The 26,846-nt window shown below is 40.0% G+C and overlaps 1 protein-coding gene and 1 non-coding gene across 7 annotated transcripts in view; one reads left to right on the top strand and one right to left on the bottom strand.

Annotated features, from left to right (window-relative positions):
- Frem1 (FRAS1 related extracellular matrix 1) overlaps positions 1-21,187 on the top strand; it is a 181,176-nt gene extending 159,989 nt beyond the window's left edge. For 3 of the 6 annotated variants that reach the window (XM_045154003.1, XM_045154014.1, XM_045154000.1), the window contains 2 exons: positions 18,040-18,440; positions 20,494-21,184. In XM_045154003.1, the coding sequence (XP_045009938.1) occupies positions 18,040-18,440; positions 20,494-20,790 (698 nt within the window). In that variant the 3' untranslated portion in view covers positions 20,791-21,184. Of the gene's footprint in view, positions 1-18,039; positions 18,441-20,493 lie in introns of all 6 variants that reach the window. The other 3 variants (XM_045154080.1, XM_045154072.1, XM_045154007.1) reach the window with 2 other exon arrangements.
- On the bottom strand, positions 16,759-16,865 carry LOC123458224. The gene has a single exon (XR_006635521.1). It is a non-coding gene; the product is annotated as a U6 spliceosomal RNA (small nuclear RNA).
- Positions 21,188-26,846: the final 5,659 nt, after the last annotated feature.

Here is a 26,846-nt window from a genome sequence, read left to right as displayed (position 1 = left end):
AAGAAATTATGAGAGATCTTTGATATCAACTTATACAAAATCCTTAGTTTACAACAGAAATCACCGAAATCCTCCAAAGTTACAGTGTGAAAACACCAGGACCGGCATCTTAGAAATGGTGATAGAGGGCTGGAGAGATGGCTTATTGATTAAAGCGCTTGCCTGGGAAGCCTAAGGACCCAGGCTCAATTGCCCAGTATCTACAGAAGCCAGATGTACTTGGTGGTACATGTGTCTGCAGTTTGTTTGCAATGGATAGAGGACCTGGTATGCCGGTTTTCTCTTTTTTTCCTTTTCTCTCTCTCTTTCATAAATATAAATAAAATATTAAAAAAAGAAATGCTGATAGCATTTCCCCCATTCCCATAGTTAGTACTATTGGAGCAGGTGGCTTGGTTATATTCTAGTAGAATGTCTCTGAGAAGTATGATAAACTGTACCATATCTTTGGAAAGATTATGGTAGGTGAAAGGCAGACAATAAAATAAACCATAGTTCATATGATTTTATTTCTATTGAATGCCCAGAACAGACATATCAATGATGATAAGAACAGGCAAAGTAGTAATGATGACAAAGTTGATTAAAGCTACCAGGGTGTGAAGCGATTGAGGAATTGAGACAAATTCCAGAAGGTTTAGTGCTTCTTTTTTTAAAAAAAAAACATTTTTATTTATTTATTTGAGAGAAAGAGAGACAGAGAGAGAAAAAGAATGGGCATGCTAGGGCCTCCAGCCACTGCAAACAAACTCCAGGCACATACCACCTTGAGCATCTGGCTTACATGGGTCCTGGGGAATTGAACCTGGGTCCCTAGCTTTGCAGGCAGGAGCCTTAAATAAGAAACCATCTCTCCAGCCCCAGTACTTCTTTATGAGGGGATCGAAATAGTCTGGCATTAGGAAGTGATGATGTTATAGAACAGTATACTAAATATGTACAATAGAAATATAATAATATATATTATATATATAATATAAAATATATACTAAATATAAACAATATACTAAATAGTATATACTAAATATACTAAAACAATCAATATACTAAAAGCTGTTGAAACAAATGCTTTATTTTATAATTGTTTTGAGGTTTTGGGATTCAAACTCAATACGTGCTAGGCAAACGTTCTACCATGGAGCTAAATCTCCAGTTCTCCCAGCCAAAGAACATTTTAAATGGATAAATTTTATATTATGTGAGTTGTATCTCAATAAAAATGCTATGAAAAATCACCATATAAAATTTATTTTTAAAAGTTAAAAGTGCAATACTATATTTGCTGTGTGTTTATCTGCCTCATCCAAGATACTCCTTCCACTTTTTGTCTGACCTTTCCCAGCTTTTTGTTTACCTGCTTGAATAGAGGGTTAAGGGACAGGGAATGCTAGTTTAACATAGTTTTAAATTTACAATGCTGGCTTATTGATCTCCCTCTCCTTTCTCCCCATTAATCATGGGAAAGAACTATTACTCATAGCAGAGTGTGTCTGGGTATCTGTAATGTCCAGAACACCACAATTTTCCTAAATTTAATTTTGCAAGCCTTTACAGTAGGATTATGCAGGAAATGAATATACTATCCTCATAACTTATACACGTAACTTCATTTTGAGCAGCTTTTATAGGCCTGATAGTCTGATGGCAATAAAGTTTAGTTTATCTTAAGTCAGAAAAGAACAAAATTCAACCAAGACTTTCATTAACAGCCTCATGGTAACCCACAACACTTTTCCAAGCAATGACACATGAGTCCACCTTTTGCTCCTACCTCCATCTGTACTTTTGCTTTCCAAATACAATCAATCTGAACTCACTCTATGTACAAACAATGTTCAGACTAAACTATATGTTGCTTCTGAGAAAAACTTTTAATATAAGTGTGCAAACAGATTAGAAGTCAAATAATGGAAAAATCTAGTCAAAGTTGGAATGATACATAAATATCAGACAACAAAAATTTTAGAACAAAGAATATTGCCAAGAAAAAAATAAAGGGTATTTGAGCTGTGTTTGGAGGCACACTGCTTTAATCCCAGCACTAGGGAGGCAGAGGTAAGAGGATCTTTGTGAGTTTGAAGGCACTGTGAGACTACATAGTGAATTGCAGGTCAGCCTGGGATAGAGTGAAACCTTACTTAAAAAAAAAAAAAAAAAGGACAGGCATGCATGGTAGCACACGCCTTTAATCCCAGGATTTGAGAGGTAGAGGTAGGAGGGTTACCATGAGTTCAAGGCCACCATGTGACTACATAGTGAATTCCAGGTCAGCCTGAGCTAGAATGAGACCCTACCTCGAGAAAACAAAACAAACAAAATTATTTCATAATGTTAAGGGATCAATCATTTAGTAAACCTTACAATCCAAAATATACATGCATCTAAAAACAATGTTTTAAAATACATGAAGCAGAGTAGGTGTGGTGATGCACACCTTCAATATCAGCGCTCGGTAGGCAGAGGTAGGAGGATTGTGATTTTGAGGTCACTCTGAGACTACATTGTGAATTCCAGGTTAACCTGGACTAAAGCTTGACTTTACCTTAAAAAGAAAGAAGAAGGAGGAGGAGAAGAACGGGAAGAAGAGGAAGAAGGGAAGGAAGGAAGAAAGGAAAGAAGGAAGGAAGGAAGGAAAGAAAGAGAAAGGTAGGAAGAAAGAAAGAGAGAAAAAGGAAAAGAATAGGTTCTTTGGGCTGGGTATGGTTCAGTGGATAAAGCACCTGCTGTGCAAACATGTGTGCAGACCCACAGAGCTCATGTAAAGTTGTACACAGTAACACAAGCCTGTAACTCCAGCACACCTACAGTGAGATAGGAAGCTGGTCAAACATAGTGGTAAAAACCCTGCTTCAAAACAAAATGGAAGGGAAAGACCAACATGAGAAATTGTTCTCTGACCTCCACATGTGCACCTTGGCATACATGTCCATCCACTCTCACACACACATACATATCATACACACAAAACAAAATGTTATCTGTAAATAGAATTAAGTTAGGAATCAGGAATCAATAACATCAAGGTTTCTAGAGTTCCAAGTGTTTACACATTAAATTATATATTTTTTAAACTTGTGGGTTACAAAACAAATCAACAAAGAAATTAAAAATGAAAGCACAACAGATTAGAATTTGTGGGGTGCCATTAAGGAAATGCTTGAGGGAAATTTTATAACTGTAAATGCTTATATGAGAAAGGGAAAAATATCTTAATTCAATAATCTCATGTCCAATAAATAAATAAATAAATATTTAAAAATCTCACTCCCACCTTAAAAATGACAATAGGGCAAATCAAAAATAAATAATAATTATCATAAAGGAAATCAATTAAAATAGGGACCAGGAATGTCAGACATAATGGTGCACACCTTTTGTCCCAACACATTAGTGGTAGAGGAAGGAAGACTGAAAGTTCGAGTCCATCCTGGGGTACATAACGAAACTCTCCAGAAAACAAAGGCTTAGTAGTAGAGGCCTAGCATGTTCAAGATCCTAGATGTGATCCCAGCACTGAAAGTAAGTAAGTGAGAAAGAAAGGAAGGTAGGAAGGAAGGAGGTGGGGAAAAGAAGAAGGGAGAAAGGGAGGAAACTGAATAAAAATAGAGGCTATCAATGAAACCAAAGCTGATTCTTTGAGAATATATTTCAAGAAATGGGTAAGCCTCCAGCCAGACTGATTAGGAAAAAAAGACACCAATATCAGGAATGAGTGAGGGGGCATCACTGTAGTCTAAGCTATTCTAATGACCATGGAGAATACTGCAACATTAATTGAATAAATTCAACAACCAAATTAAATGGACAAGTTCTTTGAAAAACAAACCACTAAAGCACAACACAAAAACAGCTAGTTGAAGAAGTCCTATAACAATTAAAGAATTAAAACATGTACTTTCAGATTTTCTCACAAAGGATACTTCAGGTTCAGGTAACTTCACTATTGAATTATAGAAATGTTTAAGGAAGTAATAGTACCAGTTGTACAAAAAGTCATTAAAATAATTATATAGAAAGGAATGTTATCTAACTTGGTCTATGGGCCAATGCTATTCTGACATCAAGCCATAAAAAGGAAAAGAAAACTATACACTAAATTCTCCCATGGATATAGATGGAAAAATTCTAAGCCAAGCCTTATCAATTCAAACCTAACACCATGTGCAAATGGATAGTACAACTTGATCAAGACATTGGCAAGAGAATAAAAAGAGAAACAATGGTTTGGAACCAAATTATTACCATGCACAGAGTAAGACTCAAGAATTTTTAATGAGCCAGGCATGGTGGCACACACTTTTAATCTCAGCATTCAGGAGGCAGAGGTAGGAGGATCGCTGTGAGTTTGAGGCCAACCTCAGACTACATAGTGAATTCCAGGTCACTCTGGGATAGAGAGAACCTACCTGGGAAAGAAAAAAAGAATTTTTAATGGGCAGGAGATTTGGGTGGATATTTCACCAGAGAAGGTTTATATGGATGGCTAATCCACACATGGAAATATGGCCATGAGAGAAATGTAAGCTGAACTAATGGGATTAATGGGATGCCTGGGATGGAAAGGATAGCCCTACTTAGTGTTGCAGGGGTGCGAAGGACATAGAATACTCATGCTCTTCCAGTGGAACTAGAAAATGGTAGGTATATCCACTTTGAAAAACATATACCATATGATCTTGCCAATGTACTGTTAGATATATACCCAAGAGAAAAGAGAGTATCATTTCTCTTCAGAGGCTTACATATGAATTCTATAGCAGCTTTATTTGTAGCAGCCAGAACAGTAAAAAACTTAATGTCCATTATCATGTGGACAAGTAAACAAGTCAGAGGGTATCCTTACAATGAAATAAAACAGATGAACTATTATGACAACATAGATGGCAGAAGCAGGAGGACCATGAGTTCAAGCTCATCTTTGGATATATAGCTAACTACATATTGAGATCTAGGCCAGCCAGGGTTAGATGATGAGAATCTGTGAAGCAATTTGAAGCAATATTGTGGGAAATTTGCAAAAGAAAAACAAACCTCTATGTGTGGAAATATCTTTATCTCAAGCAATGAAAAATTAGATCAAGATTACATGAACCAAGATCCAATCACAGAAAAACACAATAGAATATTATATTACATCAGCAAGTGATAATTTAGCCACATAATGTTAATTAAAAATAGAACATGAGCTGGGTGTGGTGGCACATGCCTTTAATCCCAGCACTTGGAAGGCAGAGGTAGGAGGGTTGCCATGAGTTCAAGGCCACCCTGAGATGACGGAGTGAATTCCAGGTGCCTGGACCAGAGTGAGACCCTACCTGGAAAAACCAAAAAAAAAAAAAAAAAAAGAACATGAATATATGTAACATTTTAATAGCTGCATTGCCATGAGTACACAGGCAGAAGAAAAAAGCCATGAAATGAGATAATGTCTCACTGCTATCATTTACTTACCATGGATCCGAAATCCCTACATTTAGATTTCTCGCATTTGAAATGGAGAGAGCAAGAACTTCCTTGAAGAATTATGAAGATTAAATGGGAAACTAAAGAATGTGACTGGGCTGAGATAGGCACTCAATAAAACATACATCTTTGAAAGTGCTTTCTCTCTCTCTTTCTCTCTCTCTCTCTCTCTCTCTGTGTGTGTGTGTGTGTGTGTGTGTGAGATACCTTCTAGCTTGTTACCAGTGACTACCTGCAGCAGAAGAGGTTGGGTTGGGAACTGGATTTTAAATGAGAACTTTCCCACATGTGTGGACGTTGGTGTTGAACATGGATCTGTTTTCAGTGGAGGAGATACCCAGATGACTAAGAAGACCCCTTTAAACTCCCCATATGCCTTGCTTCCAGACAAGAGCCATGATGTACAAATCTCATTCTAAAGCAAAACACATGAAGGGGTGATGTTTCACATAACAAAAAGGATTATTTGCTTTTGTTAATGGGTTGGACACATTTTCTGAAATGTCCTTTTGTATTCAGCGCTTGAGAACATATTTGTTGTATAAACTGAAGAGGACTGTGTTTATAGATCATGCTCCAAGTCAATGCTCCTCTATATGGTGCTAACGAAAAGTGGTTGGGTGTGTGTGGGTGTCAGGAAAGATTCAGGGCAGAAACTAATGAACAGAAAAGACCAACAGAGAAAGACTCCCAGTAAAACCATTTCCTTGCCTACCACTTTCCTATACAACACAATCATGATGTCATGTTAGTGACAACATGCAAACAAAGGTTTTATTTACACATTTGAGTTAAGCTGAACTTTTTGCAAATGTGTTCTAAGCCCTACCCAATTTTATAGCAAGCTTGAGCCCAGCATCAGGCAAGCAGCAGAAGACAAATTCTGGCTGGAAAGTTCGCAATGCTTTTACGTTTTATTGTCACAATTTTTTACAGTTTGTCTCATACCACCTTGTTACTTAATTCCCACATCTCGGAGGGAAAATGTGTAATATTTTAATATTTATGTTACAGATACTTAAGATTATGTCTCTACATAGGTGCTGCCAAGATAGTCAAGCCAACTTTTATTTATAGAGGGTAGAAAATATAAATCTGTCTGAAATCTTGAATGAAATGAAGGTTTTAATATTGTCAAAGAAATGACTCTGGTACCAACTCTTGGAGAGCCTCAGAGAAAGGTTGTCAATACAAGGCATCATTGTTTTAGATTTCCTATCCACAACCCCACCCCCCAACTTCCCTCTCTTTTGGCAACTTCTCCCAGCATTCTGTCCTACATTTGGCCCTGAGTCAGTTGAAAGCTTTGCAACTTGATTTTCCATTCCCATCTGAATTTCAGCTTAGCTGTGGAACTGTTTTCCATGTGTTTTTAATCATTTGTCCATGTGTTATGAGCTTATAGGGACAATATGGTTCCCCCAAGCTGCCTGCATTGTATAAGCAGAAACTGGCAAGGTGGCCAGGAGGGGAGCAGTTTCAGACAGATGCCCCCTGCTCTCATTTCTGTTGGTGATACACCACCTCCGTCTTCCAAATGGAACACAACAATTTACAAGCTGCCTAGTGTTACCTGGCTGGCATGTTCTCCTGCATAAGTTACCTGTCTTAGGAGCGCCACTATTCTTAGGGGGAGAGTTGTCTGGGAACTGTGAGAACGTGACAAAGTTCAAATCCTTACTCTGAGATGGAGCCAGCCTGGGAAAGAAAGGATGGTTTATTCTGAATCCTTTCAGATGTGGTAGAAATTTGATTTTAGAGTACATTCTAAGCACAGAGAATTAAGGATAAGTCTTTTAGGACTGAGGTGCCTCTTACAAAGTAAAGTACAACAGGTCCTATATCAGAAGTTTTCACCCATGTTGCTGATAGATTTGGGAATTAAAAACATTCATTAACCTAACAGTAGATCAAAGGGGACAGAAACAGAAAACAGACAGAAAAAGTGCATTTATAAAATGCCTATGTTCATATTATAAATGATACAGGCTGTAGCAAACACATTCCCTGCCCTTGAGCAGTCACCTCTCCTTGTGTGGGAAGATACACATGTACCCTGAAAAGGCTCAGCAAAAACAACCCCTTGAGAAATGAAGAAGAAACTATATGGGCCTGGTAGCTCATGCCTGTAATTCAAGCACTAAAGCTCAGCCTGGGCTACATTGTCTTGCTGCAGTCTGGCAACAAGCCTAACTAGTTTAGAACCTTAGAATTCTCAGGGTTTTTTTCTCAAATTTTTTTGTTTATTTTTATTTATTTGAGAATGACAGCTTGAGAGAGAAAGAGGCAGAGAGAGAGAGAGAATGGGTGCGTCAGGGCTTCCAGCCACTGCAAATGAACTCCAGATGTGCGAACCCTCTGTGCATCTGGCTAAGGTGGGTCCTGGGGAATTGAGCCTCAAACCGTGGTCCTTAGGGTTAACCATTAAGCAATCTCTCCAGCCCAGAATTCTCTGTTTTTGTGCTTGCTTGCCTGCTCCCTTTTCTTTCTTTCTTTCTTTCCTTCTTTCTTTCTTTCTTTCTTTCTTTCTTTCTTTCTTTCTTTCTTTCTTTCTTTCTTTCTTTCTCTCTTTCTTTTTTACCCACTATGTCTCTCATTGATTTTCTACTTTCTAAGGCCAAGTTCCTGCAAAATGAATTAAATGTTGCAGAGAGTTCAAGAAGGCAGGAGTGGGTTTGAACACTCTTCTCAGCACTGAATTGTAAGTGCAGAACCTGAAAACTTTTCTAGAACCAGGAAATACTTTGAAGGAATTTTCATCACTCTCAACATCATAAAAATGCTAAGGGGAGATAGGAAAGCTTGACAACACAGGAGCTGTTCAATAAAGGAAGATGAGCAGGGTATAAATCTGGAAGCAAAGGGAAGGAAAGATGGACTTACATGATATGAGGTCACCTGTGATAAACTCTCCTCTGCTGGCTTTTGTCTATCTCTGCAAGAGGAACAATTGAGGCCATGTGCTGAAAATGAGGAGGCAGGGCACTCAGAAGACTGAGATGATTAAAATTTAAGTTTTCATGGGAAATGAAAGAGTTGACTAGGGTAATAAGAGAGTGCTGGGCAGAGTTGAGGCTTTAGTTGTGACAAGGATAATTCATACTGAATCAATTTCCTCCATGTTGTTACTACTTCCAGCACCACTCCATGCCACAGGCATAGGCCTACAGGAGGACAGATGCATGCATGTCTTTAGGGTTGGAATTTACTAGAAAGGTGCTACAGGAGTAAAGGGCAAGGAAGTGGGGAAGTGTGACAGCAGTTTGAAGGAATAAACCACAAAATCCAAGCTGAGTAGGGATGAAGTGATCACATAAGCACTTACAGATATGTTAATCAGCTCATTTATTCATTATGAAGCCAATATTTTGAGCATTTACTATCTGGAAGGGACTGATCGATAGCCCAAGATGGCAACTAAGAAAGATACAGTTGATATTTTTAATTTTGTCTACTTTTATTATTTATTTGAATTTGTATGCATATTTGTTTATATATGTGTGTGTATGAGCAGATGTGTGCCACAGCACACATGTGAAGGTCAGAGGACAACTTCAGGATGCTTTTCTCTCCTTCCACCTTTCTAAAAAAATGCTATTCATTTGATGGCTGGAGATATGGCTTAGCAGTTAAGTGCTTGCCTGTGAAGCCTAAGGACCCCGGGTTGAGGCTTGATTCCCCAGGACCCACATTAGCCAGGTGCACAAGGGGGCACACGTGTCTGGAGTTTGTTTGCAGTGGCTGGAAGCCCTGGTACACCCATTCTCTCTCTTTCTCCCTCTTTCTTTCTCTGTCTGTTGCTCTCAAATAAATAAATGAAATTTTTTTTAAATGTTATTTATTTGAGAGAGAGAAAATCAGAGAGAGACTGGACATGCCAGGGCCTTTAGCCACTGCAATGAACCAACTCTAGACAGATACATGCACCCCTTTGTGCATCTAGCTTTATGTGGGTACTGGGGAATCAAGCCAGGGTCCTTGGGCTTTGGGATAGAGTCTTACCACTGCTTCTGATTTTCCTAGCTCTGTTTCCTGTTGCTGTAGGCACATTGGGGTTACAAATACGTGTACCACTTTGCATCCCACTTTATGTGGTCACTGAGAAGGATCAAACTTATGTTAGAAAGCTTGCAAGCAAGTACCTTTTAGCCACTTATCAATCACAGCCAGAGTTGGTCTTTTTTCTAGACTCTAAACTCTAGTCCAAACACTGATGTCAAACAAATGTTCATGCGAACATTTAGTTACAAGTGCGGTACTACTGTGATGGGGTGAAGTAGAGAACACATGTAGGAGCTACTGACTGTGAGAACTGAAATGCTAGAGACTGATATGAGTGTGTGTAATGTGAAAGCTGAGGCTCAGAGGGGCATCAGGATGACAAGGGTCAGAACTTCTTGGAGTAGAGATCATCAAATTTCAGACGGACATTCTGCCTGAATGGAACATCCATGCAATGGTAATAGAATATTATCTATAACATGGTCAGACTCGTTTCTGTGGAAAATGAAGTCATCCAGAATGACAGTAGGTTTGAGGGTAAAGAAACAGGACAAGCAGTATTGTTCTTGGCAGTATCTAGGGACATACAGTAAGTGGCTGAGAGCATATAGTTACAAGCCATGAGGCAGATCCAGTAGTCAGAGCTAGCATTTTCAGCCTCAAGTCCACAGTTACTACCATTTACATTACCCAGCTTGAAGAGCTGCTGTATGATACCTTTCCCATTGCTGTGACCAAATACCTAACAAGAAGTAATGTAAGGGAGGGTAGGGCTTATTTTGACTGAGGGCTCCAGAAGACACAGTCCATCATGATGAGGAAAGCATGATGGAAGGAGGTGGGTGGTCACTTTGAGTCTATAGTTGGGTATCAGAGAAAGCTGGATGTTGATACTCACCTCTACTTTTCCTTTTTATTCATTCTGGGACACCAGACCATGGAATGGTGTCACCTATAGTTCAGGTGGGTCTTCCAATGTCAAATAATCTAACTTAGAAACTCTCTCACAGACTTGCTCAAAAGATTCATCTTCTAGGCAACTCTAGATCCAAACAACTTGACTATTGAGAATGACTAAACTAGTAGCTTTCTGCAGAACAGAAAACAATATGGAAAAATTTAGGGATGAAGAAACAAGGCCATGGTATAAGTGTAGCCTCTGTGGTCTGGCTTAAGCGGAGGTGTAGGTAGTGGGACTGAATGGGCTGATGGGAAGGGAGGAACACCTGGCAAAGGTCACCCCACCTTGACTATCCTCTCAGATTTGTTGGAGCCCTTTGTGGTAAGCAGGTGATTAGACACATTACTCTTGCACAGTAATAGACATACTCTACTGCAAAAATGAACAAACCATCCAACCCAAAACACTTCTCTGTGATGTGAGGATGATTTGGACAGACAGTGCGAAATCGCTAAAACCACAAATAGAATAATCAAATTTAGACATCAGCTCCTAAAAGGGGAAAGGAAGGAGTTCTAGGTTGTTTACACTGTTTAAAATTCAGCATGTTCTATTGGCTGCACATCTTGCTTTCCTCAAGTGATAGTTTAAAAGACTGATTCATTGGGCTGGAGAGATGGCTTAATGGTTAAGGTGCTTGCCTGCTAAGCCTAAGGACCCAGGTTTAGTTCCCCAGTACCCACATAAAGCCAGATGCACAAAGGGGCGCATGTATCTGGAGTTCATTTGCAGTGGCTAGAGGCCCTGGAGTGCCCATTCTCCCATTCTCTCTCTGTCTCCTCTCTCTCTTTCTTTCTCTCTCTCTGTCTATATGCTTGCAAATAAATATAAATAAAATATTTTTAAAGCTGATTTATTTATTTAGAGAAAGACAGAGAGAGAGAATTGACATGACAGGGCCTCAGGCCCTGCAATCACACTCCAGATGCTTGCACCACCTAGTGGTCATGCATGACCTTGTGCTTGCATCACCTTTGTGTGTCTGGCTAATGTGTGATCTGGAGAGGCCAACATGGGCCCTTAGGCTTCACAGGCAAGTGTCTTAACCACTAAGCCACCTCGGTATCCCTAAAAGACTGATTGAAAAAAAAATGACAAGGGTTGCCTCTATATTGGACAGGCAATCTAGGAGGGGGAAAGGGCTCAGAGAAAGTCTTATACTTCATTGTACATTGTTTTTGTATTATTTGAATCTGGTATATTTGTTACCTGCTCCTAGTAAAAGAAATGTGTTGTACAATGTCTGTGGTGCTTCCTTGTGCTCCACAAATATTAACTGACTAAAATGAACAGAAACACAGTGACCATTCCATATGACTTTGGCATTTATATCTACTTAAATGTTCTGATTAGTATGGGAATGGTGCCTGCCTAACTTTTTCTTGCTATAGATGGCAAAATGCACTAGTCATCAGCAAGGCTATCCTCATCATTATTCCCTAGAAACTGGCACAGTACTGGCCCTCACATATATACGTATGAATAAATGAGTGAATAAGTAAATGAGTCTAGTAGGTGGAACAGCACTGGGGGATGAGGTGGTTCATAATGTGTATGTTCCATAAAAAGAGCCATGGAGTGAGCATAGGAAGAGTACTGTTTTTTAAGTTAGTGGCTAAAGTACTGAGAAAAGTTTTACTGATCAGAGAGAGAAACCACTTACTCTACTTTTTTTTAAATTTATTTTTATTTTTACTTATTTATTTTCAAGAGAGAGAGAGAGGAAGGGAGGGAGGGAGGGAGGGAGGGAGGGAGGGAGGGAGGGAGGGAGGGAGGGAGGGAAGGAAAGAATGGTCATACTGTGGCCTCTAGCCACTGCAAATGGACTCTAGATGCATGCACCATCTCATATATCTGGCTTATGTGGGTTCTGGGGAATCAACCCTGGGTCTTTTGGCTTTTGCAGACAAGCACCTTAACCACTAAGCCATCTCTCCAAGATTCACTTACTCTACTGTTATTGTTATCCTTTGAAAAATAAGAAAACAGATTCTTCCTTCTTTTGTATCATCTGAATTCCCATGATACTATTGTTATCCTATATTTTGAAGGAAGGTAATTATGAGGGGATGGTATGTACTTGCTAATAGATTTATCCCACAAATCCATCAACCTGAATTCCTTTTTCCATCTCTCAGTTGTTTTGTTTTGGTCTCATGCCCATCTCCTCCCTCAATGATACCTCTCATACCTTCACTGATGTGAGACTGGGTTTTGTAGGAAAGTCTTAGCTGCTGTGTAATCTGAGGGTGCATAGACACCTTTCCAGTTTCCTTGGGAGACTACAAAGACAGAGAATATGGATTTCTGTCATAGGCAATCCCTCTAAAGAAGTCATCATTGTCCTTCAGTGGTTGAGTTTCATGGCTCTGTTTCATGGCTCCATATTATAAAAGTAGCATTTGCATAAGGAAACTTATTTTACTTTGATAGCTTCATGAAGTCCTACAGGGATACTAGAGGTACTATAGGACCCTTAAAATCAGGTCAACTTGAAATCAGATAGTTAGAGCATACCCCACAAGAGTTGTCTGTTGGAGTGAGTGAAGTCTGAGGTTTGCTTCTTTAGCTCTCACACAGGCATAGGGTTGGTTCAGGGAGTGGACTTAGCTAGCCTCTTGGGTCCCCTCAGCTCAGCAAAGTGGCATTTGGCTCAGAGTACAGGACAGTTTGTGGTGCTTTCTCTTCCCAGAAGCTTCCTGCTGGGTGTGGCACTTTCCTCTACATCCACTTCCATTTGCTTCATCCAAATGGGGAGGCAATTAGATGCCTGTGTTAAGTGACAGCCAGCAGAGTCCACACTGCTTCTCTAAAAGCTGTGAAATGTTTATTTACATTCTCAAGTTTAGACTATGTCATGTGGGTGGCTTTAAAATCAATGAGAGAATAAGTAGTGATAAAGGTATCATTGGCCTTAGTTATAAGAGAGGGGCTGGAACAAGAGTGAAGGAAATTGACACAGAGAACAATCAACTCCTACCAAATCAGATATCCAGAGACACAGAGGCTCCAAGACCTCATCACTGAAATTAACCCAACATGGCTCAGGGAAATATGTGGAAGAGGGGGCGGAAAGAATGTCAGAGCCACATGTTGGGTCATGATACACAGAGACATTTCCTCCTACCTATAACTGAGGGCTAACCCCACAATGCATGACCCATATACCCCAACAAGGAGGGTCCTTGTGGAGGGGGAGGACAGGGATGAGACTAACAATGGTACCAAGTGGACTGTATTCACTGAGTGCAAAACTAACTTAAAAAAAAAGAGGGGGGTGGCTGAAGACAGACTTCCATTCCAGCTCTCGTCACAGAAGGCTTCTTTCTGCCCTTCAGGATATTTGTATATATAATCAACAGGAATGGACCAAACAACAAAAGGAAATTCCCTGGGAGTGATTTTTTTGTTTGTTTGTACAAGGTAGGCTCTCACTGTAGCCCAGGCTGACCTGGAATTCACTAGGTACTCTCAGGCTGGCCTCCAACTCACAGTGATCCTCCTACCTCAGCCTCCCTAGTGCTGGGATTAAAGGCGAGCACCACCATGTCCGGCCCCAGGAGTGATGTTTAAATGGCATTTATAAGCACTAAACTTTGAACCCAGAAGAAGGGGAATTTATAACTCAACTTAAAAACAGATTTAGTTTAAAATGTAGGATAACATTCCTACACATAGTAAAGTTAGAAGACCTATAATATCACTAGACTATCTAACCTTCTTGAGGGCAGAGAACAAACTGTAATTGATTTTAGCCATCTTCCAGTATCTAACATATTATGTGATCTACAAAGAAAGTCTTCTAGGAATTTCAGTTCAACAGAAACTGTTTCAACTGCATCCTATGGCCAATAATTTGACTGCCACACAACCTGAGACCCCAGATGGGAGCTTTGGGTTAATTTTAAGTATGGGGAGATGCTAACTGCTGTGTGGTTTATAACAATATACTCTTAGTCACTGAAAAATAAAATTTAAAAGGAATCAGAAAATGCATCAAAGTTGACTTTCTCACTATATTTATTCCCAAAGGATCTAGTGGCTGGCTCTGGAAAGCACATTAAATTGGATGGCTAAGAGAGATTTGCTCAACCATGTTTGTAGCAGCTCAATTCGTAATAACTAAAAGCTGGAATCAACCCAGATGTCCATCATTAGAAGAATGGATAACAAAGATGTGGTATATCTACACAATGGAATTCTATACAGCAGTAAGAAAAAACGACATAAAGAAATTTGAGGAAAAATGGTTGAACCTGGAACAGATCATTCTCAGCGAACTTACCCAATCACAGAAAAAAAATCGACACATAGTCTCACTCATCTGCAACACCTAACCTGAATTTGCCCAAGATGCCTTACACACCCAGCAAGTACCTCATGGACTAGACAATAAGATGGATGGGAGGGCGGGGAGGGAATCAAAGGGTGGAAAACAGTAATCCGGACCCAAACGGCAATGGTACCATAAAATTCTACTTCCTAAAAGACAGACCAAATGACTGAACCTTCACTAGTCCCTTACAGGAAACACCTGAATCACAAGACACTGGAGAGGGTAGGATCAAGACTGACCTAAATCTCCTACATCTTCCCTCCCTCCCTCTCCCCCTCTCCCCTCTATCTCTCTTCTCTCTAACTCTTGTATATTAGTTATCTTTTTCCTCAATTTCTTAGTGCACACTGACCTGTAACCCCCACTTCCAGCTTGGGCCTACAATCCACAATGAGCTTTTGATCAAAGAAACCTACAAGGTTTCCCAAAACAATGACAGACTTCTGTCAGAGTAATTGATGACCCACCAAAGGCCAGTGGTAAGACCCTATTGCTGAAGACTCCATACGCAGCTGACACGTAAAATGGAATGACATGGCTGGAAGCCAGGAGAGAGTCAGTCCCCAGACAGTCAGCATGTCTAGTGCCAGAAGGTGCTACATAGGCGACTGGGGGAAGTGACCAAGATCTGTCCAAGCAACACATTGTTTAACCTAAGTAGCAACAATTAACTGGATGTGATACCCATACAAGTGCAATAGTGGTACACAGCCATGGTGAGGAATCAATTGCTCTTGATTTGGCTAACTGATCCACTCAGTGGTACTAGACCCTTAGCTGGAGCTGGGAAACAAGTCAGAACCATACCCAAACACAAGCCCACTCTACAATATCAAGCTACCATCAATCATGGGGTATAAGAGGGCCTACACCTATCAAACTGTCTATCAAAAAAGTAAGTGTTATCTCAATTTTCTGGGTGCTAACTCACTCTCCGTTGGAGAATCTGCTTCTCTTTTCCAGATAGATGCAGATCCTAAGAAGAGAGCTGCCCCAACATACCTCAGAAGGGGCCCAACTGAAACTAAGGACAACTGGCGAAATAAGCAAGGGTGATGTTTTCCTGTGAACTGGATACCAGCACAAAGGGGAAGGAGATCAATTCAGAGAAAAATCAACTCCTACCAAATCAGAGAGCCAGAGCCTCAGAGGCCCCCAACACCTCAGCACTGAAGCAGACCAAAAATGAACCCAACATGGCTCAGGGAAATCTTGCGGAAGAGGGGGCGGAAAGAATGTCAGAGTTACATGTTGGGTCATGATTTTCAGAGACATTTATCATACTAATAACTGGGGGCTAACTCCACAATGCACGACCCATTTTCAATAATAAGGAGGGTCTAATGGGAGGGGGTAGATCACAGATGAGCCTAAATAATGGTACCAAACTGCCTGTATTTACTGAAAAGAAAACTAATAAATTAAATTTAAAAAAAAAAAAAAAAAAAATTGGATGGCTAAAGAAACTAAAAAATTCAAATATCAGACAACATTCTCAAAAGATGATTTAGAAGAAATTGCATGCAAGTATTAGCATTTGTTTGGTACAGATCAGCCCTTTTGATTATTAGAAGAAAAAGTTCCATGATATTTGGTACAAGTAAACTATATCTCTTTTCACAGGATTCTGTGAAATATAAAAACAGTTCCTAACTGTAGGTAAACTAACTTACTTGAGAGCTACATCATAGAAACCACTAATGACTATCAAGAATACAAATGCCTAGAAAAGATTCTAGTGGATCCCTTTGTGGGAAGAAAGTTTAATGCATATTGAGCAAAGGAGGGTAGGTACCAGGATAAATTATGTTATTTAAAGAAATGTAGTGACTAAATTAGAAGGGAAGAAATTTAAGCAAATACTATGTCATTTCCCAATGGGAAAACAGTTGGAATGCTATTTGGGGTTAAAATGATCAAATTCCAAAGTTTCAACTCAGAAAGTCCAAATACTTCATTAACAAGTCAGGGATTTTTTTTGACATAATAATACATTAAAAATATGGAACACTTTACAAATTTGTGTGTCATCCTGGTGCAGGGGTTATGACAATCTTCTCTGTATCATTCCAATTTTAGTATGTGTGTTGCTGAAATGAGCACTGAAGCTTCAATTTCATTTTTATGTCTCTCATACCTGTGGCTGATTTCAGGTAATCATTTAGCCATTCTTCTTCTTTGAGCCCTGAAGGCTTTTTAAAATTTCAATCTTTATTTAATCTGCCTACCAATTACTGTGGCAATACGAGAAAATATATAGATGCAGTAAGGCACGGAAATGACCAGCCAGGCTCCATCTGAACACTACTAAGCCTGGTCCTTAGAGCCCATATTCCCAAGTCTAGCTTGCTATTGATACAGGAAGAAAAGTAAATGATAAGCTTGCTTGAAGGAGACCATTTACCTTTCTTCACTGAAGGGTGATGAGCTGTCAGCCAATGTTACTTACTTGTGAGACTGTGGAGAAATTAGTGAATAACTGGAAATTTACTGAGGACTGGCCAGTTGTGAAACTTGGCACCAAGTATTTGTTTCTTAATGTGAGAGGATTACCTTAAGAATTGTGAGTCTCCGTGCATGGATAAGGGAAATGTATCCACTTAACTCTGTTACTCTCAACAGCCTCAATCCACATGTGACTAAGACGAAATAAGTCTCTTGCTTAACAACGTTAACATCCTTCTGTCTTTCCCTTTCTTTTCTTACCATTGTGATTCAAGTCTAAGTTTTCTGATATGCTTCTCTCATGAGCACATGCCATGTGTGTTCTACCCTAACACATCACAGATACAGAGCAAATGTTAGCTATTTCTTTATCTATTAACAGTGGGGAGATTCTTGCAAAGAATGAGTTGTTTTTGCCAGCAAAGCTCTGTAAGTCTCAGACAACAGCTAAGCCCTCGGATAATGACCCCCTGGGTCCCAGGCTTTCACTGAGGCCTTCTAAAATACACAAAGCCAAAGTGAAGGCAGCACACCATTAGCACTAGATAATGGGAGCAAACATTCAATGTGTGCACTCTGCTGGGCTGCTGACCACCTGCCTTCCATCCCACAGGGCAGGTAGCAGCTATATAGAGGTTGTTCTGTCCTCAGGCCTGAAGAGCGAGCCTCCCCTTTGGGTTGGACCATCAGTGGGTCTGAGATCTGTGAGGCTCAGCCTCTGCCAACATGCATCTTCTCCTCCTCCAGCTGCTTGTACTCCTGCCTCTTGGGAGGACAGGCCAGTCCCTGGATGGCCATAAGAGTCATAATTCTTTTTCCTTTGTGCTTCTAGAAAGGAATCGAAGAGAGATCTCTGCTGGCAACCATGAGGAGACTGAGGATAAGCCAGATCTGTTTGTGGCAGTACCACACTTGGTAGGCACCAGCTTGGCCAGGGAAGGCCAGAGGCAAAGAGACAAGATGCTGTCCAGCCTTGGTAGATTCTGGCAGAAGCCAGAGAGGGAAGTTTATCCCACAAGGGATGTGGAAAGTGAGCACTTTCCATCCTGGAACCAGGCCCTCACTCAGTCCATTGATGAGGGAAAAGGGGAGCGATCTCCTCTTCGGGACGAAGCTAAGAAGTTCTGGCACCGCTTCATGCTCAGAAAGGGGCCTGCTTCTCAGGGTGTCATCTTGCCCATCAAAAGCCATGAAGTGCATCGAGAGACCTGCAGGACAGTACCCTTCAGCCAGGTACGTGTCCTCACGGGAGGGAAGATGTGGGTTTGTAGGAGTGGCCAGCAGCCAATGCAAATGAAGGGAGAGGGAAGAGAGCATTGGGAGCATGAGTCTTGCTTAATTGCAGATCTGGTCCTTGAACACTCATTGTCGGATTTTGCAGAGTCCTATCATATCCCCTACATTTCCTTCCAACCTCACCATTGTTTGTTGGCACACTGGAAATGCTACATGAATAGCCTGGCTAATGTCAGCAAGCATCGCACTGAGAACATAGAGCATTGTTGCATGCATTATTTTTACTGGTTGTGATCGAACCAGAGGTATAGGCCAACACTCTCAGTTTGGAGCTGAGAATCTGGAACAATCACCTGAACTTCCTTGCAGTTTCCCTCGTACCCTGCAAAGATGGAGAAGAGTGGGTAAAGTCGGCTTGGAGATAAGTTGGGATGTACTGGATGCCTCCCCAGAGGTTCTTCATCCTTTTCTGGCGCTTATACCTTACTACTGTAAGTGTAGGAAAGCCTCTTTAATTGTTGTTAAAGCTAGTCAATGTTTGAAAAGCTACACCATTACCTCAAGGTTGCGATTCTCACTTCCCTTTCTTTGTATTAGGAAAGGAAAGGATAATTTAGTTTAGCCTACTTTCTCATAAGCTTTTCAAACATAATCCTGATATGAAATAACATCTCTTCCTTTATTCTACCTGCTGATTTATATCAGCTGATTTAGAATTGCCATGACTAATTCTATACTATAAAGATGAAAGAACATTCTGCTAATCTACTTTCTCTATTTCTGGCAACCCCCATATTCCAAATGTTAAATTAAGGTAGAGAAAATGCATCTTGAAGACATTGAACCAAAAGCAATACAGGGTAGAGTAAAATTTTACAGTCCAGTAACACTACCCAATTAAACAGGCAGAATTATAAGGCAAGGCTGTGCAAGGCAGTTGTGTGGCAATGACAAAGTCAATCATCAAGTAATAGTGTGTTTTGTTGGCCCATGTGTAGTTAGAAAATTGTTCCTAAGAATCAAGTAATCAAATTTCCTTTGAAATTCTTATTTTTAGTTCTATTGCTAATTAAAGTAAAGTAAAGTAAAGGTGTTTGACTCAGGTGTCTTGAAAGGCATGTAAAACTAAGTGGACAGGGCTCTGGGAGAGGCAATGGAGATATAATATAGACAAACACTGAAGCTACTATGCATAATAGGAGTAGGAAGGCAAGACACAGTACTTCAATAAGAATACCACTTGAGGGGCTGGAGAGATGGCTTAGCAGTTAAGCGCTTGCCTGTGAAGCCTAAGGACCCCGGTTCGAGGCTTGGTTCCCCAGGTCCCACATTAGCCAGATGCACAAGGGGGCGCACGCGTCTGGAGTTCGTTTGCAGAGGCTGGAAGCCCTGGCGCGCCCATTCTCTCTCTCTTCCTCTATCTGTCTTTCTCTCTGTGTCTGTCGCTCTCAAATAAATAAATAAATAAAAATTAAAAAAAAAAAAAAGAATACCACTTGAGGGCTGGAGAGATGGCTTAGCGGTTAAGCGCTTGCCTGTGAAGCCTAAGGACCCCAGTTCGAGGCTCGGTTCCCCAGGTCCCACATTAGCCAGATGCACAAGGGGGTGCATGCATCTGGAGTTCGTTTGCAGAGGCTGTAAGCCCTGGCACTCCCATTCTCTCTCTCTCCCTCTATCTGTCTTTCTCTCTGTGTTTGTCGCTCTCAAATAAATAAATAAATAAATAAATAAATAAGTAAATAAATAAAAAAGAATACCACTTGAATTTCCCAGGTTGCTTACACACAACCAGACAAAATTTCTTGAAGTGTGACATTTATAGTGTAAGTTATTTTTAGGTTAATTCCAGAGTTTTCTAGAGGTTGGTTTAAATTTCCTTGATAAAGTTTAGTTGAGGTGGCCTTGTCCCTCATAGAACTCATTATTCCAGCATCATAAAACATATCCTAAACTGAAGTGCTTTGGGCATTTTATTCTAGATCACCCTTCTGCACATTGGGTGTTAGGAAATGCCTCTGGGTGATGTAATGGAAATGTGTTTGTCTTGTAGACTATCACCCACGATGACTGTGAGAAAATAGTTGTCCAGAACCGCCTTTGCTTTGGGAAATGCGGGTCCATTCATTTTCCTGGAGCTCCACCACTTCCGGACACCTTCTGCTCCCACTGCTTGCCCACCAAGTTCACCAGCATGCGCCTGAGGCTGAACTGCACTAGTCTGGCCCCTGTGGTCAAAGTGGTGATGCAGGTGGAAGAGTGCCAGTGCACAGCGAAGACTGAGCATGGACACGGACCTGTCCTGCAGGCTGGCTCCGAGGAGTCCTTCATACCTGGAGCTGCATCTTAAAAGGCAACTCCACAATTACCTTTGACAGCAAAACCTGAACAATGAAGGCGATGATGCTGATTCAGTCTAGAGCTGTTAAGTGGATACATGAGGATTAAAGGGAAATGTGATTTATTTGTTTTATTCTCTCTCTGTATATATATCTTTCACACTCTCTTTTTGACTTTTTGGAGGCAAGATCTCACTCTAGCCCAAGCTAACCTGGAGCTAACACTGTAGCCCAAGCTGGCTCCAAATTCACAGTGATCTTCCTTGGTAAACCAAGTGATGCGATTACAAGAGTGAGCCACCGTGTCCAACTTTCTTTCTTTTGATTCAGGGTCTTATGTAGCCAAGATTTGCCTTGAACTCAATGTGTAGTCAAGGATGATTTAGAACTCATGATCCTCCTGTCTCCCACTTCCCAAGTGCTGAGAAGTAAAAGTGATTTAAAAAATAGTTGTAGGGCAGCACAATGTGGAGGAAATGGTATTTATCTAGCTACTGGTACATGTTTAGCAAACTAGTCTTGATGCCATCACTAACTGATTATGAAATGTGAGAAAGTTATAGTAGTTTCTCCATCTAAAGTTTTTCCATCTATAAATGAGTGCTTTGACCAAGGTAATTGATATAGCCCTTTCCTCAACTGGTCATCTATTTTCTCCAGTTTTTGGTAAAACCCTTCATCTGATGCAGTGAAAGAAATAAACTGGACCATTAAAAACTTCTTCAAGGGCTGGAGAGATGGCTTAGCAGTTAAGCGCTTGCCTGTGAAGCCTAAGGACCCCGGTTCAAGGCTCGGTTCCCCAGGTCCCACGTTAGCCAAATGCACAAGGGGGCGCATGCGTCTGGAGTTCGCTTGCAGAGGCTGGAAGCCCTGGCGCACCCATTCTCTCTCTCTCCCTCGATCTGTCTTTCTCTCTGTGTCTATGGCTCTCAAATAAATAAATAAATAAAATTTAAAAAAATACATTAAAAAAACTTCTTCAATAGTTTGCCAAATCACTAGTATTTAAAAGAAAGGAAAAAGTTGAGGTGGGTTATTTGAGACAGCATCTCATGTTGTCTTGGCCAGTGTTGAACTCATAATACAATAGAGACTAGCTTTCAATTCCTGGTTCTCCTGCCTCCACCTTCCAACTACTGAAGTTACAGATGGGCACCACCACACCCAGCTCAAAGGTGGAGTATTTGCTAAAAGGATGTCTCATTCCTTGTAGCAGCCTTTGAGACTGGAATGTTTTCATTCTGCTGGATGACTCTGTAGGGATGGGAGACAGCTTGCTTGAGTGCCTATTTTCTTTTTCTGCTTTGTACTCGCTACACAAGGTTTTTATAGTTGATCTGTATTTGAAGACAGAACATTGATGATACTTTTAGCAGTTTGCACAGTGAAGGAAATAATTTCTGGTAGTCAAACCAGTACCTGGATTATGAGGAAGAAAAATCATGCAACCAGTGTCAAAGATAACAGCAGAGACACGCATAATAGTATCCAAAGAACTCAGTAGGGTTCTAATTAAATAAATTGCAAATCATTTAAGTGGAATCAATTTACCAGTAAAATATTTGAGCTATTTGTTTTTTGTATTAGGTAGTGCTAAGGATTCTGTGTTTGGGTTACTGTGTTTACTATTTTATAAATGGATGTCTGACAAATCCCATTCAACACATACTACAATGTCAAGTTGGAGAAACATTCTGATGTTTTAATGCATTAAGCTTTAGTGTGTGAAGTATTCTGGGTAATACTGTAGCATGCAAATGTCTTATATCTGTCTTGTTCATTTTGCTTGTCTCATAATTTAAAGGTCCTATGGGGAGATTTCCTACCTAGAACTATTTCTGAAGTGCTCCACAGGTTTGTAATACTGGCTATGGGGCTTCTCCTGACTTCCCAAGTAGTCTCTGTTTAATTTTTCCATTTTTTTTGTTCCCGTTTGTCTGCTTAATCTTTCTATTACCTTCTTTTTTCTTTAAAGCAATTGCCTCTTTCTTGTCTATATTTATTTGTAGGCATTTGTAAAGAATTGGCTTTCCCAAGCCAGATTAATTTTTAGTAGCAATTTCCCAAAAATTCATTTAAAAACTTACTTGATTTGGATCCCTTTACTTTCAGAACATGCACACATACATACAACTGTTTCCCAGAGTAATGCCTAATTATTTAAAGAAATTAATTCGTATTTAAATTATTTTCCTCTAATCACCATCTAACATGGTATTCTGAAGAAGCAAATGTATTTATACTTAGTGTGTATTATGTAACACATCAACGTAATAGAATATGAGCTACACAGATACACATGTGGCATAGAATATATTATACCCTTTGGTGGTCAAAGACAACTTAATTGGCCAAGATGTGGTCATAAGGATAAAATTGTTAAGCATTAATGATATCCCAGCTGGTCAATATATTTTGGTGCCAAAAGCTATTGAGCAGCTGTCTAGTATGCAACTGTCTAACCCTGATTATGTAAACCTATCTCTGCCAAGTGAGGTTTCTTTCTCCTCCTTATACCCTTACAAATCCCTGTTATCTATACTTGCAAATAGACTCTCCAGTCTAAGCTCCAAACAATGATCAGTTTTATTCAAACTCTGACCTGCCCTTTCCTCACATGTAAGCTCCAGATGGGCTAGCTGATAGTGGGGTCAGAGCTTACATTCATAAAGTAATTGCATGAACCTCATGAAATTGCTCATTCACAACCATTTTTACTTGAAAAAAAACCAAGCAATTTTCTATGGCTCAATGTAATATACGGAAGCACAAGCAACTGAGAGGAAATATACAAATAGTGAACATCAATTAAGTACCAGATGCTATCCTGTGTCTTTTACAAAGGTATACATTCTACTCTTCACAAAAACTATAGACAATGTGTAATCATCTATTTTATAGGTGAGGAAAGAAGCCTTAGCAATTTGAGCAACTTGTCTAAAATCACATAGAACACAACTTCTTTTCTGTGTATAGACTTTAGTGTTATTTAGGGCTGTGTTTGAGCATTGCTATAGATAGTTAGTTTACTCTAAAAGATGATAAGACATTTTCCCTACATGTGAAAGCCTGGCCTAAATATATTTACTTACTTACATTAGCCAGAGGAGTACAGAAGCTTTCCGTTTGTGGCACTAAGTGGTGTTCGATGCAGAGGATCCTTCAAAAGCTACAATTAAGGATTTACCAGCTTGCCAGCATTACAAACTTTTGTATTGAGGTCTGCTAGCCCATTTGCTTATCACTCAAAGCATATTTTTTATTTGTATTAAAATATTTGTTCATTCATTCTCTACCACTTTAGATTTATGTCTCCCAGCTCTCTTACCTGTCGACTTATCACCTGGCTCTTCTATCTGAAGTGCATTGATGTCACCTCCCTGAGAAAGAGAGAGGAAACACCCCAAGTCAGGTTCTTAGTCAAAAATTGTCATGCTTTGATTGTCCTCATGGCAAATGCCTTCATAAATCTTGGACTTATTTTCTTATTTAAAAAACCCCACAAAACAAACAAGGTTGGGGCTGGTGAGTTGCTCAGCCTTTTGAGAGAGTAAATGAGAAGCATAAAAAAATGAGTTATTTGTTTCTGGATTGTGGAGTTCTGAGTCATGACTGAGATAATTGAACAATGAAATAAGAATCTTTGTCCTGACAGCAAGGAGTAAAGAGAAGATGGCTGGAGGTAGCCAAGCAACAGTTTCAGTCAAAGTCATTGCTACTTTCTACCTTGTTACTATGACTGACTTACCTGTCTTATCTTTCTCTCTAGTTCATTAAACCCCTTCTGTTTCTAATATATTATTTTATATTTATATAGCTATGTAACATATATATATAGCATATAATTATAATGCTTTTATAATATTTTATTTATTTATTTCATAGAGGCAGACAGAGAGAGAGAGAGGGAGAGAGAATGTGTGTGTGTGTGTGTGTGTGTGAGAGAGAGAGAGAGAGAGAGAGAGAATGAGTGTTCCAGGACGAGCCACTATAAACAAATCCCAGATGCATGAACCACATTGTGCATCTGGCTTACATGGGTACTGAACCTGGGTTTTCAGGCTTCACAGGAAAGCTCCTTAACTACTAAGCCATCTCTCCAGACCATAATTATTATGTTTTAAAGGAAAACTTCTCAATTCATTTTAGGAAAATGAATTAAATTCAATAACTACACTCAAGTATAGTTACACATGGAAACTTGTGGATGGCAGTGTACAGTTTAAAAAATTGTTTTAGAGGCTGGAGAGATGGCTCAGCAGTTAAGGTTCTTGCCTGCAAAACCTAGTGACCTGAGTTTGATTAGTATCGGCATAAATCCAGATGCACTAAGTGGCATGAGCATCTGGAGTTCATTTGCAGCAGCTAGAGGCTCTGGCCTGCCCATTCTCTCTCTGTTTCTCTCTCTTTGCTTGCAAATATATATATTTGCTTTTTCAAGGTAGGGTTTTGCTCTAGCTCAGCCTGACCTGGAATTTACTATGTAATCTTAGGGTGGCCTCAAACTCTCGGTGATCCTCCTACCTCTGCCTCCCAAGTGCTAGGATTAAAGGCATACGCCACCATGCCTGGCTAATAATAATATTTTAAAAATCATTTTCATTAGTAATATGGAGTTTTTGAGTAGATTAGGGTTGTGCATATCTACAATAGTTTCAAAGGGCCCTGTGAGCCCCCTGAAATGTGTGTAAAAATTCTAGGTGTTTAAGGAAGAAAAAGTTGACTCTGAGTTTCTCAGAGGTGTTTCTGAGCCAAACCTTTTAGCAGTAAGATAATGAGTTGGAATGGTGAGAAAGCCTGAGGTGCTGAAATAACATTAGAAAAACACGTGCACAAACCTTTTCCAGTGGGAATTCTGCTAAGTCACAATTTTATACTGGTGACAGAGAGAATGGGTTCCGAGTACACTCTGGTGGGTCCTCTTCATCTTTCTTGGTACAAGGTTTGCCTCTGGAGTTTGCAGTGGTGACACTGGTGAGTCATCATACCCTGGGCAAGGAACAGACTTTCCTGTAATACTAGTTCCTAAAGCCAGGCCTTGCTGATCCACCCACATTTGCAGCAGAAGGTTCAGATTCTCATGGTGTTACTTCCCGTCCTGTTCTGTTCTTTTCTCCCTCCTTCTCTTCAAAGAAACAATGACCAGCGATCCACCCATGGGTGGGGTCTTGAGTTAATATTTTTCAAGGAAATTATCACAACTTCCTCCTTTCTACTAGCTAAGGAAAAACAAGAACTTTAAGTACAGTTTTCCCAAACTTCAGGCAACAAAATAGATGAAATTTTAAGTCTGGCATGGTGGTGCACTTCTTTAATCCCAGCACTCAGGAGGCAGAGGTAGGAGGATTGCTGTGAGTTTGAGGCCACCCTTAGACTCCATAGTGAATTCTAGGCCAGCCTGGATCAGAGACCCTATCTCGAAAAAAGAAAGAAAGAAAGAAAGAAAGAAAGGAAGAAAGAAAAAGATGAAAATGTAAGTGGATAAGCAGATCCTACCTCATGTTCCCAATCAAGTAAGATCCTGAAAGGATTTCAGGGAAACTGAGGAACAATACTTAGAGAGCTGAGGATCATTCAACATAGTGCCCACCAGTGAAGGGTTTCTCCATTGTGCAGATAATAACATAAGAGATTCTAACCCTCATTTTTCTGTTTGTCCTTAAAGGGTATTATAAACTGTGACATAATTCTAAGGAAAATTACTCAACACAGAATTACATTAAATTACATTAAAGGAATTAACTTTGGTATCTAGCTAACTTGATTTCTACCATAATATCACCCCAGTCTCCTTTCTCCTACCTGGCCTCATTTTTATATATTAAGATTATCTACAACTCTCCAAGTCTCCTAATTAAAATTGATCCATGTGTCTAGCTCATTGATGCATTAATTCAATTAGCATCTATTTAAGACCCAGGAAGTGTCAGGTATTGGTTTGGCTTATTGGAGTAACAAGATAGTCATTTCACGAAGACAGAATGGGAAGGGTGACCATGCCTGGTTGAAGGGTTTGGGTTTTATTCCATAGGAAAATACATTGGGGTTTTTTTTCCTTTTTTTTTTT

Source organism: Jaculus jaculus, chromosome 1 (assembly GCF_020740685.1).
Source record: "Jaculus jaculus isolate mJacJac1 chromosome 1, mJacJac1.mat.Y.cur, whole genome shotgun sequence".
NCBI lineage: Eukaryota > Metazoa > Chordata > Mammalia > Rodentia > Dipodidae > Jaculus > Jaculus jaculus.
The sequence above is the reverse complement of the archived record's forward strand: the minus strand, read 5'-3'. Positions and strand labels throughout refer to the sequence as shown.